The 19,085-nt window shown below is 38.2% G+C and overlaps 10 protein-coding genes across 10 annotated transcripts; 6 read left to right on the top strand and 4 right to left on the bottom strand.

Annotated features, from left to right (window-relative positions):
* Positions 1-340: 340 nt before the first annotated feature.
* BDF20DRAFT_826847 (uncharacterized protein) lies at positions 341-1,484 on the top strand (the record flags this gene model as incomplete). Its single annotated transcript, XM_053078115.1, has 2 exons — positions 341-431; positions 493-1,484. The coding sequence occupies 2 exons, from the start codon at positions 341-343 to the stop codon at positions 1,482-1,484; spliced, it is 1,083 nt and encodes a 360-aa protein (XP_052932565.1).
* Positions 1,485-1,883: 399 nt separating this feature from the next.
* BDF20DRAFT_839271 (uncharacterized protein) lies at positions 1,884-3,038 on the top strand (the record flags this gene model as incomplete). The annotated part of the gene is made up of 1 exon (XM_053079255.1): positions 1,884-3,038. The coding sequence occupies one exon, from the start codon at positions 1,884-1,886 to the stop codon at positions 3,036-3,038; it is 1,155 nt and encodes a 384-aa protein (XP_052932564.1).
* A 2,789-nt stretch (positions 3,039-5,827) lies between these two features.
* Positions 5,828-7,127, top strand: BDF20DRAFT_826665 (kinase-like domain-containing protein; the record flags this gene model as incomplete). Its single annotated transcript, XM_053078092.1, has 2 exons — positions 5,828-6,398; positions 6,502-7,127. 2 exons carry the CDS (start codon positions 5,828-5,830, stop codon positions 7,125-7,127), a joined length of 1,197 nt encoding a protein of 398 aa, XP_052932563.1.
* A 1,157-nt stretch (positions 7,128-8,284) lies between these two features.
* BDF20DRAFT_163045 (uncharacterized protein) lies at positions 8,285-9,953 on the bottom strand. The gene is made up of 4 exons (XM_053074822.1): positions 9,611-9,953; positions 9,368-9,524; positions 8,760-9,285; positions 8,285-8,701 (listed from the first exon to the last, which is right to left on the bottom strand). Exons 1-4 carry the CDS (start codon positions 9,831-9,833, stop codon positions 8,687-8,689), a joined length of 921 nt encoding a protein of 306 aa, XP_052932562.1. The 5' UTR covers positions 9,834-9,953; the 3' UTR covers positions 8,285-8,686.
* BDF20DRAFT_916694 (uncharacterized protein) lies at positions 9,879-10,823 on the bottom strand (the record flags this gene model as incomplete). The annotated part of the gene is made up of 1 exon (XM_053084485.1): positions 9,879-10,823. The coding sequence occupies one exon, from the start codon at positions 10,821-10,823 to the stop codon at positions 9,879-9,881; it is 945 nt and encodes a 314-aa protein (XP_052932561.1).
* A 792-nt stretch (positions 10,824-11,615) lies between these two features.
* Positions 11,616-12,705, top strand: BDF20DRAFT_916693 (S-adenosyl-L-methionine-dependent methyltransferase; the record flags this gene model as incomplete). The annotated part of the gene is made up of 6 exons (XM_053084484.1): positions 11,616-11,649; positions 11,765-11,908; positions 12,024-12,109; positions 12,184-12,284; positions 12,367-12,513; positions 12,597-12,705. The coding sequence occupies 6 exons, from the start codon at positions 11,616-11,618 to the stop codon at positions 12,703-12,705; spliced, it is 621 nt and encodes a 206-aa protein (XP_052932560.1).
* Positions 12,706-12,942: 237 nt separating this feature from the next.
* On the bottom strand, positions 12,943-14,787 carry BDF20DRAFT_981163 (Met-10+ like-protein-domain-containing protein; the record flags this gene model as incomplete). Its single annotated transcript, XM_053085125.1, has 6 exons — positions 12,943-13,812; positions 13,893-14,003; positions 14,092-14,231; positions 14,311-14,406; positions 14,466-14,563; positions 14,654-14,787. 6 exons carry the CDS (start codon positions 14,785-14,787, stop codon positions 12,943-12,945), a joined length of 1,449 nt encoding a protein of 482 aa, XP_052932559.1.
* A 241-nt stretch (positions 14,788-15,028) lies between these two features.
* Positions 15,029-16,368, top strand: BDF20DRAFT_916691 (guanine nucleotide-binding protein subunit beta-2-like 1; the record flags this gene model as incomplete). The annotated part of the gene is made up of 4 exons (XM_053084483.1): positions 15,029-15,062; positions 15,174-15,188; positions 15,308-15,395; positions 15,555-16,368. The coding sequence occupies 4 exons, from the start codon at positions 15,029-15,031 to the stop codon at positions 16,366-16,368; spliced, it is 951 nt and encodes a 316-aa protein (XP_052932558.1).
* Positions 16,369-16,602: 234 nt separating this feature from the next.
* On the top strand, positions 16,603-17,360 carry BDF20DRAFT_894547 (uncharacterized protein). Its single transcript, XM_053082408.1, has one exon. The coding sequence runs from the start codon at positions 16,705-16,707 to the stop codon at positions 17,269-17,271; it is 567 nt and encodes a 188-aa protein (XP_052932557.1). The 5' UTR covers positions 16,603-16,704; the 3' UTR covers positions 17,272-17,360.
* Positions 17,361-17,664: 304 nt separating this feature from the next.
* BDF20DRAFT_827604 (uncharacterized protein) lies at positions 17,665-18,649 on the bottom strand (the record flags this gene model as incomplete). The annotated part of the gene is made up of 2 exons (XM_053078179.1): positions 17,665-18,053; positions 18,145-18,649. The coding sequence occupies 2 exons, from the start codon at positions 18,647-18,649 to the stop codon at positions 17,665-17,667; spliced, it is 894 nt and encodes a 297-aa protein (XP_052932556.1).
* Positions 18,650-19,085: the final 436 nt, after the last annotated feature.

Raw genomic sequence — 19,085 nt, 5'->3', positions numbered from 1 at the left:
AACTTGTCTCTCCTTTAACTACAGTTCACAAATGTTATTTGATCTCTTGATCGAGCTTCTACATATTTATAAACAATCAACTCTGGAAATAAAGCATCTCATGACATCGCATGAATATTAGTTCAAAGATATAAGCTCAAGGCTATTGTTCCATCTTCTTTTGTTTCTGGTAAACTTCAGATCAATGCTTACTGCCAGCAACATTTCATTACTCTTTGCGCCTTTAGTAAAAGATAATTTTCAACTCAGAAAAAAAAATGGTGCCTTGAAATGAACGGGGAAATCACTTACCTTATTTTTATAGCTTTTTTTTTTAGTCACTCTTGTGCTTGCCAACGAAATGTCTTTCCTTAGCAACTTCTTGACTTCAGCTCGTCAGCGGTTGTATGGCGATAAGAATGTAACAATAGTCACTGGTAACGACGCAGCAGGTATGTTTGAAGGTTATTGTTCAAGTTGCTTTCCTGAATCCGAACTGATGATTCCTTACAGATCTTGATTCAATAATCTCGTCTTTATTATTCGCGTATCTCAGTCAGCAAGTGGACGATTCTACCATTTATGTACCACTCGTGAAAGTTCCAAAAGCTGATTTAAAACTTCGTCCTGAACTCGAATATGTTATGGAACAAGTGCAACTTGACACGAACAGCCTCATTTGCCTTGAAGAAATAACACTGAACCCATCAAAACACCAGCTCATATTGATCGATCATAATGTTGCCACTCATCCGTTCACAGCTGCATTTAAAGTTGTTGGTGTTGTTGATCATCATGTTGATGAAAAACTATACTTGGACGCCGAACCTCGTTGTATCGACATGGTGGGGTCTTGTGTGTCACTTGTCCTCAACCAGTTTTCTTCAGACTTGTGGAAAGACAACAAAGTGATTGCCCAGCTGGCTTTAGCGCCCCTTTTAATTGACACTGTCAACCTGAATTGGTCGCTTAATCGAACAACGGAGTTAGACGTCAAAATTCATGATGTATTGAAAAAGTTTCAGCCAGATAATTACTTTCATAATATTGAAAAGGTCAAATCTCAAGTGGATCGTATGTCTAGCTACGATATTTTACGTCGAGATTACAAAGAGTTTGTGGTAGGCCCTTATCGTATCGGTACCAGCGCTGTAACTTGGTACTTTGACGGTTGGGCCAAACGCGATTCACCTCAGATAATCGAAGAAGCAGCCTACAGTTATGCACAGGAGCGTCAGTTGGATATGGAGGTGATTTTGACAGCATTTGATCATGATCGAGAAGGAAAAGGGGATTATCGCCGAGAATTGGCTATTTTAATATTGAACCCACAATTACAAGGCGTTAAACACACAATAGAAAGAGACGAACAAATCCAGTTAAAGAGGAAAACGGGTGAGTTTGATGGAGCCACAAAGAGCCTTACATTCTATAGTCAGGGCAACTTGAAGATGTCACGTAAACAAGTGTGGCCAATGTTGAAACAGCTGATAGAAATGCAATAATAAAAAAAAAGAGCACCCTCCTTTTTCGATGGTAGATGATTGGTCGATCACAGATTTTTTTTATACTTTTTGTGGAGAGAAAGGAAAGAGCAGAAAAAAAAAAATATGTCTGCCTTTTCGCCGTTAATGCAGTGAACAATCGATTAGAATTCAGCCAATCAGGACAAAAGCCATAGAGAACGTGATACTGGACAAAGGGTAAAAATCAACGTTTTTCATGAGGCAGCTTACAAGTAGCAAGTGAACATTTATTCATACCTAAAACGCCTTTACCAAAGAAACCGGTGTTATACGAAAATAAATGACTATCCATTTTCTATTTTCTCGTCAATCGATTTTTTTCTTCCGTTTTTCTCAACATCCTTCTATATTTTACTTTGCCTACTTGAGAAACTTTCCATGACACTGTTATCATTAAAGACTTCTTTCAGGTTCTTCTCACATACATCCGTGGTGGCTCCAAAGTACTCACAGCTGACAAAAAAGCAAGCAAAGCCGTGTCTATTGCAAAAGCTTCCCAACGAAGTTATTGCCTGTATATATTATCATCTTGAAACCCCTGAATGTAAAGCCGAATTTGCTCGAATCTGTAAAAGCTTCTACCAAACATCTGTTCAGTTGCGCTCTAAAGCGGGTTGGATTTTCACGCGTGTTGGCCCTCGGTTTGCTATCTATTACGCTTTATTGTCCTGTCCTGAACATTGTACCTCTTCTTTTCTCGACATACTGCTTCATTTTGGCGCAGTCATCCCATACCATCTCCTGCAGAGCGTTGTTCTTGAATACGGTAAGCCGAAACAACAGCAATATCAACACCAGCGTCGTCGGTCATCACAAATATTAGACGACTACTTTCACGAGCAGATACAAAAACTACCATTTGAAGGGTTTGTCAAGCTACTGTACGAAGGTAATCGCCGATATAAAGGGCAGATAAATATTCAACAGCTCTCAGTACAACAACAGGCATTTTCATGTCTGCATCATCAAAAAGGGTCATCCACTATCAATAACTGTCATGAACTAGAGCGTATGATTCATCAACAATGGTTTTTCCCTGCTCCTCACTATTGCACTCAACATTACTCTCTAAGATCTCTCACAAAGTACCGCAGCATTTTTGAAACAATTTTTCCTTTGTTTGAATTTGATCCTAGTGCCAGAGCACAATTATGGGAGGCCATCTTATCGCTTTTCTTTGATGAAGCCTTCAAATCCAACAGCGACACAGCGACACTCACAAAGCAACACCAAGAATTATTTGGGTGGATAGGCAATCTTATGAACAAAAGAGTCATGCTTTTATCTTCTTTTAAAGATGAGCATATCTTTTGTGAAGTTTTTATACAATTCTTTACGAAATATCCTGTGGGTTACTGTCAGGAAAAGACCATGAAAAAACTATTGCTTCTACTGAAACAGTATGTTCAAACAACCTTTAGTTTAGAAATGACACTGGAGGAAATAGTAGAACGGCAATTGTGCAGACCAGATATCTCTCAATTTGTCAGCCTTTTTTTAGATGAAGAAAGGAAAAAATTGAGACGACATTAGTATCATTTTGGTTGCTTGCTCAAGAGTCATACTCTCCAGCTTGAAAGCTGGACACTACTACCTTGTATTGCATTTTCACTTGCATTATTATCCGCTTTTACGCCAACCTCTCCCCTCTTGTACATAGCATATTATGAATACCAAAAACAAAAAAAAAAACAAAAAAAAAAAAAAAGGCATCGATAATCATGATGTGATATAAAGTATGAAAATTCTAGTCGTACATTGTATTGTCTAATCAGAGTTTGAATAAAGCTCCTGCTGTGAAAGCTATACCTTATCGGAGGCTCTTTTGGACCGTCTGTGAGTTTCAGCAATTGTAGCTCTTGACAAATGTGTCAGGAGTAGTGGTTTATTCTAATCATAACCATAACAGGTTTTACAGATCCATAGGCACACAAGACATTTTTTGTGTTGCGCTCCAATGTCATCCTATTGTGAGCCACTGTTTTCATTTATACAATGCCAATTTCTCCTTGAACGAAGGATGAATAGGATTCCTTCGTACCCAGCATTTTAGACCGAAACACTCTACTATTTTTATGGATAATAGCCATGATGTCGACAATCCCACATTTTTCGCTGCTTTTCCTTTAAAAGCAATTCTGCTTGTCTATCACATTTCTTCTTTTGACAGTCTCTCCTCTTTTCATATCTCGTCGTTCGTAAGCCTACGTTTTTAAATTGTCAAAGTTTTTTATGTCTTCAATTCGGTGACTGAGTGAAAGAAAGTGAGATGCAATATTCGAAAAAAGAGACCTAATAAAGCAAAACTTGGTGCGAACTATCTGCCAGTTGTCAAAAATAGAATTATCATAATGAATACGCAGATTGACTCAAAAAAAAAGGAAAAAGAGATCATAGCTTTTTCTTTGTCTTGCTTCATGTCACTGCTCCCTTCAATATGTTGACAAAAACCTAAAAAAAAAAGGAAAAAAATAAGGTAATGCAATTCTTTCTTCCTTCTTTTTTGTTCTCTCTTTTCGACTTCGTATCTAATCATCATTTCCTATTACTACAGCAAGCCTGCTTTTTCCTGTTACATTTAATTTCTTTTATCTTCCATATCCCGCCACTACAGCTATTCCCGCTTAAGCATTCTTTCTATTTTCATTCCACTGTTACAGTATGTCTTACGGTGCTCTTTTATCCAGATCAAAAAGCGGAACTGATTTATTACACGATCGGTTAAGACAAGAACAATACCACCAGGATGAAAGGATTGCTATAGACTACTTAAATTCGGTTATGAATACTTCCATTGCGCATGATATGGACTTACATCAATTATTGAAAGATGGTGTCTTACTATGCAAGTAAGTTCCTGATTTTCATTAGTAGTTGGAAATGTAATTTTAATGGCAAATACGGTGCTTGTTGACACATATGCAAACATTGTAATATAGTCTTGTCAATACATTGAAACCTGGCACTATTAAACAAGTTGGTCAAAAAGACTTTTCCTTCATTCAGGTATACGCACATCGCCAGCAAAAAAAGTTAATCATTGTTTAACGTTCGACGTACTAACAGGGGAAAAAAAAATCACCATAGATGGATAATATCACTCGTTTCTTACATGGAGCTAAACAGGTAGGCTTTCGTTATTATAGAGCGGTTTGACGCCAATTGATACGTAGAGTAGGAGAGAGACGTAGAGAATAGGGGAAGCAAGAAAGGGGGAGACAGTGTAGAGGAGTCAACGTGCAAAAGGAAGAAATACAAAGAAAGTGCCCTTTTTTTTTTCTTGTGGAGAAGGTGAATGTTCACATGCTTTTTTGTTGTACAGCTGGGCCTGGATAGATCTCAATTATTTGAAACGACTGACTTATTCGAAGCAAAAGATATGTCTGCTGTAAAGTATCGCACAAAGCACTTATGTGCTTATCTACTACAATGTGTACAATATACTTACTGTCGCGCGTATCTACTTACCCTAAACATTGACTCCTAAATTCTTCTCCTATAAAATTAATGTTGAAAAAAAAAAAAAAGGTTGTTCATACTATCCTGGCTATATCAAGATTGACAGAAAAGCAAATATCAATGGCCCCTTCCATCACGGCAGCCACCTTCCAGTCTCTGACAGAAGAAGAAAATGATTATGCAGGCAAAATCCCAAATGGTAGAGGTTACTTTTTTTTTTTTTCTGCTTGTTAACCAAAGATCCTCGATCGCGCAAAGCATAAAAAGCTTATTCCCACTTTTTTTTTTTTTTATCTATACTAACAGAACAAAATAGTCAAGCATCAAAAAGCATAGATACGTCAGTAGAAAACAACCCTGATGACCATGATGATGTTTCACAATACAGAGATGTTCGTGACATATTTGCTGACTTTCGGCATCAATCACTGTCGCCGTCTCAAGCGAACAACAGGGTAAAAGCAAAGCCAGTACTTGCCAGTAATGCCAGTTACCCAAAAAAGAATAAGACAAGCATGAAAGCAATTTCATCGACACCTTCAAGTTTGTCCAGACCACCGAAATCTCCCTTGAGATCACCTTCGTCTCCAAACCATATGATGGCAGACCATCATCTTCCACCTATTGTACCGCTTCCGCCAAGGCGCCAATCTTCTCCTGCTATTACGCCCTCTAAGACTGGCATGCAGACATATCCAGCTAAAAAGAATAATAAGAAAAAAATAAAGCAACGTAACGGTAGTATCAGTAGCAATAGCGATCACCGGGGCCAACTTTACCTTTTGAATGAAGCAATAAACCAAGAGGATACGAAAGGATCAAAACAAGACGACAGCCACATCAATGAAAAATTATTGGTTCATATGGCAGAAGATGGGCAAACTGTTCTTGCTCAATATCAACTAGGCAACTGCATCGGCAAAGGTCAATTTGGCTCTGTTTATCGTGCTTTAGATTTGTCCACTGGCGAAACAGTGGCTATAAAAAGACTCTTTCTAGATAGCAGCAGCAATAACAACGACACTATCAAAGAAGAAGAAGAATTCAATGAGGAAGTCATGAAAGAAGTCAGTCTTTTAAAGACACTATCACATACCAACGTCATTCGTTATCTAGGTTGTATCCAACAACAGCAGACGAACAATGGGAACACCATGAATATTATTCTTGAATATGCAGAGAATGGATCCCTTATGTCTACGTTAAAAGCCTTTGGCGCCTTTCCTGAGAAACTGGTTGCTTCGTTTTGTATCAAAATTTTAAACGGCCTCGACTATTTACACCAGAATGAAGTGGTGCATTGCGATTTGAAGGCGGCCAACATTCTCACTACAAAGACAGGTGATGTAAAGTTGACTGACTTTGGTGTATCATTGAACCTAAAGTTGAAAACGGTTGATCCAGGTTCTGCAGTTTCAGGAACACCTAATTGGAGTAAGTTGGCTATATTCGATCTAACTTTGCCACAGATTGCTAATGGAAAGCCTTTTTTTTTTTTTTTTTTTTTTTTTTTCTCTCCTTCGCTTGTTATCATTAGTGGCACCTGAAGTGATTGAACTGAAAGGTGCTTCTACCAAATCGGACATTTGGTCTTTGGGTTGTACATTGATTGAATTGGTCACAGGCAAACCACCTTATGCTGACATGATTGCTATGTCTGCTATGTTCCATATCGTTGAGGATGAAGCGCCTCCACTTCCAAAAAATGTCTCTGAAGAAATGAAAGAGTTCCTTTTAGCTTGTTTCCGAAAGGATCCTCGAGAGCGACCTTCAGCAAGTGAATTGAAACAATATCCTTGGATCATTCAGTATCAACAAAGGCTGATGATGAAAAAGACAGAAACCTATTCTCACGATTTATCCAGTTATCTCTCCATACAACAACCGCAAGAAGGCAAATGCAGCAATAATGGTGGCAATGGTGATGCTGATGAAGCTATTTGTAGAGACAATCATAGCAGTAGAAGCACCACGTCCACGTTGAAGACGAACAGGACAAAGATTAACGATGAAAGTCAAATTACTCTGTACGATCATAATGGTGATTTTGAAAAGATCAAAATAGATACCACGTCTCCATACGGATTAAAAGCAGAAGAAGACTATATTACTCATCGCTTCATTCATACTTCCTTCGGCAAAGGTAAGATGGTCCCATCCTGACTGTTATTTTACACGTAGTAGTAGAGATCCTTTTATACTCACTTCCTTTACCAGTGGTCGAATGTAAAGTATGTGGCGATATCATGACAACACAATCTATTTTCTGTGAAGTTTGTGCTTTGATTTGCCATGAAGAATGTAAAAGATCCGCTTTTTCCTGTCCACCTAAAGTAAACGAACAACAACCCTCCTATGATTGGGTATTTTCAGCCAAGATTTACAACCGTCGTTCCCGCCGCCAAAGCGTCAGTCATCATCGTAAATCATTGGATACACCACCTAAAAGTGCTCATAACAGCATACGTATTCTAAACAGCAACTGCAGTGGACAGCATGCTGCCTCGACTACTACAATAACAACACCTCTTAATAGTCCTACCAGTTCTACATTAAAACCGAAAGATTTAGAATTAATTCAACACTATTCTGAAGCTCTTGGATTGACACCTCAAGAAGAAGATGCTTTGCATCGAAACCCAGCTCTACTATCCCACCTACTTTCTTTACAAAACAACGAGTATTCATCTTCAAGGAAATCCGGTCCAACAACACCCAATCGTACATTAAAGCCTCCTACGAGGTTTGGATCAGCTGCAACATTATCAGTATCAACGAATTTAAAAGAAGACAGAAAGAAAGGGAAACAATCCGATGAATGTATCATATCATAAGAAGCCAAAAAGACATTGATTCTATAAGTATTGCGACACTTATATATAAGGATTTATTCATATTCGGGTATACATAGTTTTTCTTTTCCGTTAATTATTTCTTTTGTTTTAACACTTCTTCCTATTAAGCATCAATTTCACAGTAGTTCAATATCTTCTTCTCTTATTATTACGCTATAACACAAGCAGGGGGAAAAAAATGGGTCAATATCATATGTCTTTTATGTTGTCCTTTTTTTGTTTCAAATATTAAACTTACATAATCATTCCCTCTTGATTTTTGATTTTGTGATTGTGCTCGTGTTGGTTGCAAAGCAGCTCCTTCACGTCCTCGTTTACGTGTTGCGTTCTTGTTGTTAGGAGTGGCTGCAATGATCACATTTCTTGGATTATTGACTGTGCGAATAGTGCCAGTATTTCTTGTGATAATGACATTGCGTTTATTGTTATTCGCAAGAGGGGGTGGAGACGGTGCTGTTCCAATTGTCACAACACGATCACTATGTCTATTGGTTTGTTGCTGTCTCTGGAGCAGGTTTACTCTACGTTGTTGAACAATATCCTTCTTTTTTTGTGCAATCGTACTTTTACTCAGCCGATTTAAATTTCGTTGCTTCTTATTCAAAACGCTATCTTTTGTCACGTTCATTCTCACATTATCCTTTTTGGTGATTCTACCTTGCAGGACAGGCTTGGCTTCTTTTTTCGTTTTCTTATTTTCTGCTGATGTTGATGCTGGTAAACCGAATCTTTCCGCTCTCTTTCTCAAGACCTCATCCATATTGTTGTCCTTTTGTTTTTGCTTAGGTTTTGATAGTGCCGCAGTAGCGGAAGCAGATGTATCCTTTTTTGCCTTATTCCCTTTTTTATTCTCTTTGCCTTTGATAGCTATTGCAGTAGTTCCTTTGGTATTGTCTGTGGTTGGTTTGATGGGTAGATTGAATCTTGCAGCACGTACTACCTTCATTTCAGTATCGTCCAACTTGACTCCAAATCTCTTCGATCTTTCATATTTCTTTTCTGCTTCAGTTTTGAATCTCTCAGCTTCTAACTCTTCTTTCGTTTTTGGTTTTTCAGGTTCTTTTTTATCGAATGTGATAGGCGTGAATTTGAATTTGGTATCCTTGATATCTGATTTTCCCGGCGTAGCAGTAATGGTAGCACCACTGCTGTCATTGTTAAGTGCAGTTGCTGTGTCGGCAGTTGTGATTGTAGAAGTAGTTTTCTTCGTAGTTTTTACTGCAGTATGCGTTGCTTTGGTCATCTCTGACTTTACCGTTTTAACAGTCGCTGGCACTGTCTTAGCATCCGGTCTCACCGTAGCTGCTTTGATAGAGGTGCTAGAAGTTACAGTATTTACCGTCTTTGCACTACTGCTTGGTGGGTCCATAATTAGATCCAAATCCTCATCATCGGAGAGCACACTTTCTTTCAAGTTTGGAGGTGTTTTGGTATCCAAAGGAATTGATGAGAAAGCAACATCATCGCTTCAACAGAAAGAAAAAGAAGCAAGATTTAGTTATCAAGCTATCCTGGTGGTTCTCTTACTGCAAAAATACTCATACTTACAGGTCAATTTTTGATGTTGAAGAGGTATCGTTTTGAAAATCCAGCTCGAACTCTTTTTCGAGTTTTTCTATTGCTTGCTTTTCATCATACTTTACCAACCGATCGATTAATTCTTCCTTCTTACCACTAGTCGAGAGCTTGTATTTCTGAAGTAGCTCTTTTACAGGCAGGAGAACCAATTAAAATATTTGTATTTTGAATACTTCTGTAGAACTGTCGTCCTTTTGAATACCAATACTCTACCAGTCAGTTCTTTAACTTTCAAACTTTTATACTTTTCCGACATTAGGTTGAAATGGTCAGTGAATGGGAGGAAAAGAGTTAAAGAAGAGGCGTACAACCCGGGACAAATTTTTTCTACAGAAAAAAAAAAGCTGGCGTTAAAAGCAAAAATGTGTCTCAAACACTTATCCCTATCCATTCCGCAAAAACGAAAAGTAAATAAAAATGTATGAAGGAAATACATGTCCTTTATTCATGGTTAAAAAATAGCAATAGTTAGTGTTGCTAGCTAATAGACACTGTTATTAGAGTATGAGTGATGAGAATAGTAATGATTATGAGAAACTACATTTGCTGAACCAGCAGCAGAAGCAGAAGTATTAAGAGGAGCACTGCCAGGAGTAAAGGAAGATCCAGACCCAGCAAAAGAACCTATACGGGTAGCTCGCAAGGGACTACTGCCACTGTTACTGCTAGTAGGAGAATTACTGCAAGTTGAAAAAGGGCTATAGTATGGATAATGGTTGGAAATGGAAGGTCGAATAAAAGCAGACTGTTGCTTATTAGAAGTAGGACTAACAGGGGAAGAAGGGAAGCTGGAATCGTGCCGTAAAGGAGGCAATTGGATGCGGCGTAGTTCAGACACTTCTTCACGAATCTTTTGTACTAATTCTTGTTGCTGTTGAGGTACGGAGTCTTCATTTTCATATTGATCTCCTAGTTTCAGTTGCTGATGTCTTCTTACGAAGCTATGAAGAACGTCTTCAATAGCAGCTAATCGAGATTCGATGGATTGTATCGAAGTCATAGAAGATGTGGTCGTTGTAGTTGTGGAGCTAGTTGTTGTCGTATTGATAGAAGTTAATGATAATGGTGGAATATCATTTTTCTGTTGCTTATGTGGATAAGGATGATGTCGATCGCTGTTATGTGATTGTCTTTTTGTTGGTAGGATGGCTCTACCTCCAAGCTTCTCACTGGAAGCTGTCGTTGTATATTTGCAGATAACCCGCTTATTTGACTTGATACAGCAGACGCAGGGTTCTTTCCCATCGCATTTGATTTTTTTACGTCGACATTCATTACAAGCGCTTAGAACTTTCAGTCTTCTTTTATTGCCATTATCATTGCTGTTATGATTGATGGTAGTATTACGCTGCCTTTTACTATACGATGGTGAGGGTGGGGTTGATAAGGTTGTTCTAACAGTATTTGAAATGATTGAATCAGACATGATTTATAATTAGCAAAAGTTGTAATATATCAATAAAGGAAAGGAGAAAGATAAAAATAATTCGACAGTATGTAACCGCCTTTACTCTCGTCATATTTATAAGATTTTTTTTTGTTATATTCCTGTTTGTCACACTTGTTACGATAAGAACGTGCACCGGAAGATGAAGGGGAACACAGAATCCCCTTCCAAACTTGGCTATGGATAACGGGGGGAGTTTGACTGGTTTGTTTAACGTGATAGAAAAAGAACAACGGGTGTGTGTAGCAGCGTCGATGATCTCTCTCACTATACCTCCGTTGCAAAATCCCGTTTATTGGATATATTTCAGTATATAGACAGGCGGATGTAAATTGTCTATTTGAGTGAGAAATTACCCTTTTGGACCATAATTATTTCCGTATATGCATGCAAAATAATTTAAGGGCGAAAACGATTTTGCTTTTATGGTAAAATTAGTGATTGATTGGGAATTTTACTCTCTTCCGTTTAATCAAACTTTCCATATGCTTCCCACAGCATACATGCTTCTCCTAATATTAGCAATCAGAACATCCATGATAAATTACCAATTGTTCTTGCGCTGCAACCGAATGCGGTTTTCGGAGCGTGCGGAAGTTTGCCAGCTTTCAGATAAATTGCTTATTCAGCAAAGATTTGGCTTTGCTGGTCCAGTGTGGCATAGATTCGTCATCGCCCGTCAGCAAAGAAAAAAATTAACAAAACTATTTAAATTTGAGATACGCAATTTATTCTGTTCTTTATCTGATATTTCATCAAAGTATAAGAAATATGTCGACTGAACATCCTCAAAAACAAGAGATCGGTAAAGAGAATGAATATAAACTACCAGTTTGCCCTTATTTTCTCCCGGCAGGATCAAATAAAGCAGTACTAAACTGCTGCATTCTCATGCTGTTTATTATTTGTGTACCATTTAGATTGGGAAGAGAAATGGCAGCAAGGCAACACACTATGGGATCATGGTGAATCTAGCCCTGCCCTTACTGCTCTATTTAAGAACGAAGAAACAAAGAAATTAATTCCTGAAAGTGGTCTAGGTCTCGTTCCTGGATGCGGTTCGGGTAAATACGGTTTTTCAATGCATGTCTAAAGACAATCATCTTATACTACAATACTGAATGGATCATACATGTTCGTATAACCAAAATCCATCAAACTATAATTTTGTCAACTTAGGCTATGATGTTGTATTTTTGGCAACCAAAGATAGACATGTCACAGGCTTGGATTTTAGTCAAACTTGTGTTAAGAAGTTACATGAGGTAAGAACAAATACTCTAAACGAACCTAGCAAGAGACGAACTGATTTTTCTTCTCCTGACTATTGAAATATTAGGCACATCCGAACGCTGCAGAAAAGAATTACGATTTTCGATGCGCCGACTTTTTCAATTTTGAGATTCCTGTAGAAAAGTACAGCTTGGCATATGACTACACGTAAAGTATCACTTCCAATGTTGTGCATCGCAGATAAAATGAAATGCTTTGATGATTCGAATTTTTTGATGTTATCCTGTAGCTTTTTGTGCGCCTTGGAACCTTATCTGCGCCCTGCATGGGCAAGGAGATACAGCGAAATAATTGCCAAAGATGGTATCCTGATTACTCTAATGTTTCCTATTGACGATCATGAAGGTGGACCTCCTTTTGCTGTGAATGAGCAATTGTAAAATCATATTTAATAGTTCTATTCAGCACATGCTTTGAAAAATGTTACATACTAACGAAGTTTTACCATTCTACCAATAGGTATAGGGATCTCCTATCTGACCATTTTGAACTCTTATACATAAAAGATGCAGTTGGACATGCTTCTCGTCTTGGTAAAGAAAAGATAGCTATCTGGAAGAAGCTATAGAGTTGACTCGGGTTCATAACATGATGCACTTCATCTACAAAGAAAGACCGAACATCCTTGCTATGATTATCAATAAAGTATAGAGTATGTCTCTTGATGCTTTGTCTCAATTTTATACCGTGACTGTGCGACATGCGGAAGAATTCTTTCAGATAATAATGCTGGCGTGATGTGTAAAATCACGTCAGGTACAGAAAAACAAGAGCTCTCAAGCCACTCAGCTCCTTTGAATATTTATTATTGATTTTCATTCGGTACGGAGGATTTTATTACTGCTACAATCTGTAGTCGCATCAGTTTGCGTGATGGACAATTTACGTTTATCGCTATAAAATTTGATGAATATACAATGCAAAAAAAGAAAAAAGTTAGAAGTGGACTTTTCATTATTCTTACAATCCAAAAATTGCTAAACATATACCTAATTGATGATGGTGCAGCAAATGCTACTTCGTGACTTAAAGGAAACGATATACAGTACATATCTTTCTTGGGTGCCACATTACGTACCCAATGTAATACAGTTTTTCCTAAATCGGGTTTCTCGCCCATCCTATCTGCAATACGTTGTGCTATATCCTCTAGGGGATTTTCCGTATCTTTGGTGAAACAATGGCAATGAATAGTAGGTAACTTTCGGGTTTCTACCTTGGCTGTCAAAAACGCCCCCTTGTATTCGTAAAACAGTCCACGGAAGGTATCTAAGAATTCAATGGCGGTTGCTGGTAAGTTCATGACAAAATGGTCAAATGTCTTCCAGTCACTTTCGTTATTATTTTGTTGTAATCTAGCATTGTGTAAATCCTTTACAGCTTGCCGAATGAATGCTCTACCATCCAGATTATAAGGAAATATACGGTCCGGCTTAATCTTGTTGAGTTGAATGTTTCTCAGCATGTACTGGTGAGACACAGGATTCAGATCGTTGGCATACACTGTTGTTCCTTTCTTAGCAGACGGAATTGCAAAAGGTCCTACCCCAGCAAAGACATCACATACGAAATCTGTTGGTTTAAAGAGTTGAATCAATCGATCGTGTTCAGTATGAAGTCGGGAATTCCAGTAGACTTTTGAGAAATCAAAATTAAATCTGCAGCCACTCTCTTTCTTTTGTTTGAAGGTAATCAAAAAGGTTCATGAATACGTCTTGTTCGTTTCAATTCTCTGCATATAGTAACTTTACTTACAACTTCTGCAATCATATTATCTTCGCCTGCTAATAATTCCATTTTGAAGAATCTAAACGTTGTATCAATGTTATCTGTCTTGTTTACCACTGTTTTGATTGCTTTGTTTTTCTACGTTTATGGAAAAATATACACATTCTTCGGATTAGATATGTAAAAACGAAAAAAATGCAAGCTGTTCCTTTCGCGCGCGTTTTACGTCTAATATCACTTGTCCGATTAAATGCTTCCAAGGCAAGTACTGGTCTCTAAGATTCATATGTGCAATGTGTCCAACTTGTGTAAATGAGGATGGAATATCGGTAAAATCTTCAGGCATAACCGCATGTAAAATCTGTTCTATCATTTTGTTACGGATGAATACAATTGCCTAAGACTTCTTCTCGTTGATTCCGCAATTTCAATTCTCACTATTTACCGGTCGACCAATAAGCGTAATCTAGTTCTATAGTATGCTTTACTACTTCAAAATGTTCCTTTTTCAAAAAGTCCAGCTTATCGACAGGTAAATCATCTACAAACATGTAAAATAGTTAGGATTTTATTTGTTACTCGTCGATTCAAAGGATTTACCAATCTTATCCAAGTCCAGTTTCAGCAAAACTATCTTGTTCTCTTTATTGTTTGGATCAGGTTCGACATTCCTAAGCCTTGGCTGGTTGAATAAATAACTATTTAAAGTGATTGTTCAATATACTTTTGCCATGTGTACAGTAAATGGATCGCATTATTCGAGATCTATTGCAGATCTGTTGTCTTACTCTGAAAAGTTTTTGACGACCACACCAACTTTTTTTATAGGAACTTGTATAGCCCAAGTTGTAACAATCTTTTGGAACGCTGAGCGTTCTAATTGTTTCATACCTCTACGTAGAGGCGGCGATATAGAGTTCATTGAATCAAGTGTGAAGGGAAGGAAATAGAAAAGGTGTGGTGCACTTCCACCTTTTTTTTAAAAAAAAAAGGGAAAATGAATTGTGATTGGCCAATATTGATTTTGATAAAATCGTTGCCCGGACAACACACTGCAGGATCAAAACTTGAAAATTGTGGAAAGTGAATCGAATGCAGTGCAACAAAAGGAATGATTCAAACTGACTAAAGTATAAGTTTCTTCCTTTTCAATTTCGCGAATAATGGATACTCTTACCTTGCGCGGTACTCTCGAAGGTAATACATATAGGCAAAGAATAGACATAGATGGATGTGCTTTATGGATAAACAGATGGATAAAGATGGATGTATACTAATTCTTTGCGTTGTTTTTATCTATTTTGACAGGTCATGGCAATTGGGGTAAAGATTCATCAAACATTGAACATTTAAACATTCTTGATTCAGCAATAAATAGCTACGGACAGTTTTTGCCGAATCGTCATTAACATTTTGTACATCGCTTACCATTCAATGTTTAGTCACTGCCATTGCTACCACCTCTGAAGCTCCTGACATGGTTTTGTCTGCCTCTCGTGATAAGACCATCATTGTCTGGAACCTCACCAGGTAAAGGGAACATAACAGAAATTTTATTGAGAAAGAGGACTGTTAAGAGTTCTAAAAGAGGGAACAAATCGTGTGGACAAAGCAATGATTGAGTACAAAGGTACCATCGGATTCCAGCAATTCTAACGTAGAATTATCCATTTGTTGATATTCTATTAGGGATGAAATGAACTATGGTGTCCCTCGTAAGTCCCTCGTCGGTCACTCTCACTTTGTTGAAGATATTGCCATCTCCTCTGACGGTCAATTTGCCTTATCTGCTTCTTGGGATAAGACTCTTCGTCTTTGGGATTTGAACAGTGGTACCACTACCCGTCGTTTCGTTGGCCACACTAACGACGTTTTGTCTGTTTCTTTCTCTGCTGATAACCGTCAAATCGTCTCCGGTTCCCGTGATAAGTCTATCAAGTTGTGGAACACCCTCGGTGAATGCAAGTACAACATCACCGAAGATGGCCACACCGAATGGGTCTCTTGTGTCCGTTTCTCCCCTAACCCTGCTACTCCTCTCATCGTCTCTGGTGGTTGGGATAAGCTCGTTAAGGTTTGGGATCTCACCAAGATGAAGCTCCGTACCAACTTCATTGGTCACAACGGTTATGTCAACACTGTCACTGTCTCTCCCGATGGTTCTCTCTGTGCCTCTGCCGGTAAGGATGGTGTTGTCATGCTCTGGGACTTGAACGAAGCCAAGCATCTTTACTCTTTGGATGCTGGATCTGTTGTCCATGCTCTTACCTTCTCTCCCAACCGTTACTGGCTTTGTGCTGCTACTGCTAACGGTATCAAGATCTGGGATCTTGAATCTAAGTCTATTGTTGATGAACTTCGTCCTGAATTCGCTCAATTGGGTAAGAGAAAGAACCCTGACCCCGAATGTCTTTCTGTTTGCTGGTCCGCTGATGGTGCTACCCTCTTCTCTGGTTACTCTGATAACATCATCCGTGTCTGGCAAGTTACTCGTACTCTTTAAGTAAATTAAAGTGTACTAATTTCGTTTCTTCTTTTTGAAAAATAAAAACAATATATTGTGAAGAAATTATATATATCGTGTTATGTTATGTATTTGATGAACGTTTGAAGTGTGAGGGGGTTATCTCAAAACCAGAAAAATTCTTTGGCCGTTACGTTTTGTATGTTTACGTAAAGTTATAAGAACAGAAAAATGAGTGGTTCTTATTTTCAAAGACAACATAGTGCCTGAGGTAAGGAATTATCTGCTTTTTTATTCTTACCCCGCATTAAATCGTTGTTTTTCGTTTCTTTTAATCCTGCCAGAAAGATATCTCCTCCTTTCTTTTGTGTTTACATGTTACTCCCTACCCCTCCACTTAATTCTCCCGTTGAATCTTCACCCTTTTTTGCCTCTAATGAAACAAGTTCATGGCTGCTATATATCTTGACGGATTCAGCATTACCAACTGGCGGTTTTGTTGCTTCTTCAGGCTTGGAAGCAAGCTGGCAAGCAGGGCTAGTAGACCAGAAAAACCTACCAGATTTCGTTCTCTCATCCGCTCATAATTATGCCTCCAACACAAACTGCTTTGTCAAAGCTGGCTATGAAGCGTTATCGCAAGATAACCCGTTGGACTATCTGGAAGAAATGGACAGTGTTTGTGATGCAGTGATGGTCGGCAATACAGTAGCACGAAGAGCATCCTTAGCGCAAGGCATTGCTATGCTAACTCTTTATCTGAAATGTTTTGTGGAGGATCCTATTGTTGACAGCAAAATACAGAACAAGATCAATAAGGAACATGTACAGATTGTGAAGCAGTGGAAGAATAAAATTCGAGCAGAAAAGGTGGATGGTCATTTTGCTGTTTGCTATGGACTTGTTTGTCGATGTTTAGACGTAGATTTAGGTACATTTTGATTTGGAAGTGTAGAAACAAACACACATGATAAGCTTGTGAGCCCTGTATAAATAACAATAATCCTCTTTTTATCTAGAAAATACTCTGCATTTATGGTTGTACTTGTTTTCTCGGACTATATATTCTTCAGCTGTTCGTTTAAACATTGTTGGCCCTTATGAGGCACAGAAGCTTTTATTTAGATCAAGAATTGCTGTGGAAAAAATAATCAAAGAAACTGAGCATATCAGCATAGATGACTGTTGCCAAACGAATCCTCTCTTGGATGTATGCCAAGGTATGCATGATCGACTTTATTCAAGATTATTCAATTCATAAATAAAGGTTGTATTGCATGTATTGCGTTATACGTTATACTATATAATTCTATTCTGCTGTACATATCTCTTTAATTAGACTCTACAATTGGTAAATGCCATTACCAAGATATCTGTAGCACCGACTTCAGTTAATTTATCCATAATTTCGCCCTTCTGTTTCTTTTCAATCATAGCAGATACAGCTACCCAACCTTCGTGAGAGTCCAGAGTTGACACAGTAGGTCCTTGACGACCGGGTGTAATTTTTACGGCCTTCGGCAAGTTACTGCGTTCCACGTTGTAAGTGCACAAGACATATTTGTCGGCGGTAATAACACCACGTATACGTGATGTGAGCTTTTCAATCAAAGATTGATGTTTGGAGTTTTTGTTGGCCATAAGAACAAATTGGGTCTTTAAAAGGGTATGAATATCGTGAAGACCAGCTGCACGCATTGTTTCACCTGATTCAACCAAGTCAACTAAATAGATACAGAAAGGGTTAATGAAGACTATGATGAAGGAGTGTGAAGAATCAATATGTAAGAGTTGAAAATGAAGGATATACTTTACTGATACCGTCAGCAAGACCTAGAGCACAAGCAGCTTCTACTGAACCGGATACATAATTGATGACAGTCTTCGTGCCCAACTTTTTATCGATAGGTTCAAACACTTTTTTGGCAAATCCGTCAAAACTTGTAACGATACGTTTGCCTGCTAATTCTTCTAAACTTTTAAAGCCACTCTGCATGGGCACTTGCAAACATAAACGGCACGCGCCAATTCCCAATTCCATCACTTGATTGATCTTATCTTCAACTTCATTTTCGACAATCATGTCTTGGCCTGAAATGCCCAAATCGACATTACCTTCTGCTACATATTTTGGAATGTCAGCAGCCGGTAAAAAGATGAGTGCAACGGGTAAGTTGGTACTGAGAGCAATATCTTGTCGCGAACGACGGTTGAAATGAATATCAGAACCATTCAACAGTTGTAAACATTGCTCGTAGAGACGTCCCTTCTTAGGAATTGCGAAAAGAAGCCTGTTGTCTAAATCTTTAACAAAATCCATCTTAAATCTCTCTCAAAAGAAAAACTGATCAAGTTGTAGGTTGGCTGTTTCAAAGTTGTGGAGAATAAAAAGAAGAAAGTGGAAGAGCCCCCGAACTGTTTGCTGATGAGATCTTTTAATGTCAGAAGACCCGACCAAGGCGTATCTCACTAGGCAATATCAGCTTTGTAACCTGCTTCTACTTGTTCTATAAGTACTGCTCCCTTTCCCATTGCGCACTAAGAGTAAACTAAATGAAACAGAAAGTTTACATTTCCAAACATTAGTACAGCCGTCAAACGCTTATAAAAGCGTTCACCCATTCTATATTTGAAGATGTTGTTACGATATAAAAGATGCAAAGGTCGGTAAGATACATACAAGATTGAAATAGGAGAGCATTTACGCTGAAATGAAGCAAACCTGATAGATTATTATACCTCATCCTTGTTTTTTG

This window comes from Mycotypha africana (assembly GCF_025528875.1).
Source record: "Mycotypha africana strain NRRL 2978 chromosome Unknown BDF20scaffold_11, whole genome shotgun sequence".
Classification (NCBI taxonomy): domain Eukaryota; kingdom Fungi; phylum Mucoromycota; class Mucoromycetes; order Mucorales; family Mycotyphaceae; genus Mycotypha; species Mycotypha africana.
This window is presented reverse-complemented; position numbering and strand designations above follow the sequence as displayed.

What these genes read in the sequence shown, in the direction of transcription:
- BDF20DRAFT_163045 (XM_053074822.1), bottom strand. Translation starts at nt 9,833, where the DNA reads ATGTATTTCCTTCATACATTTTTATTTACTTTTCGTTTTTGCGGAATG. An exon ending in GAAAGTTAAAGAACTGACTG is followed by an intron (nt 9,525 to 9,610) that starts GTAGAGTATTGG and finishes TGCCTGTAAAAG; the next exon opens with AGCTACTTCAGAAATACAAG. An exon ending in TCAACATCAAAAATTGACCT is followed by an intron (nt 9,286 to 9,367) that starts GTAAGTATGAGT and finishes TTTCTGTTGAAG; the next exon opens with CGATGATGTTGCTTTCTCAT.
- BDF20DRAFT_894547 (XM_053082408.1), top strand. Translation starts at nt 16,705, where the DNA reads ATGTTACTCCCTACCCCTCCACTTAATTCTCCCGTTGAATCTTCACCC.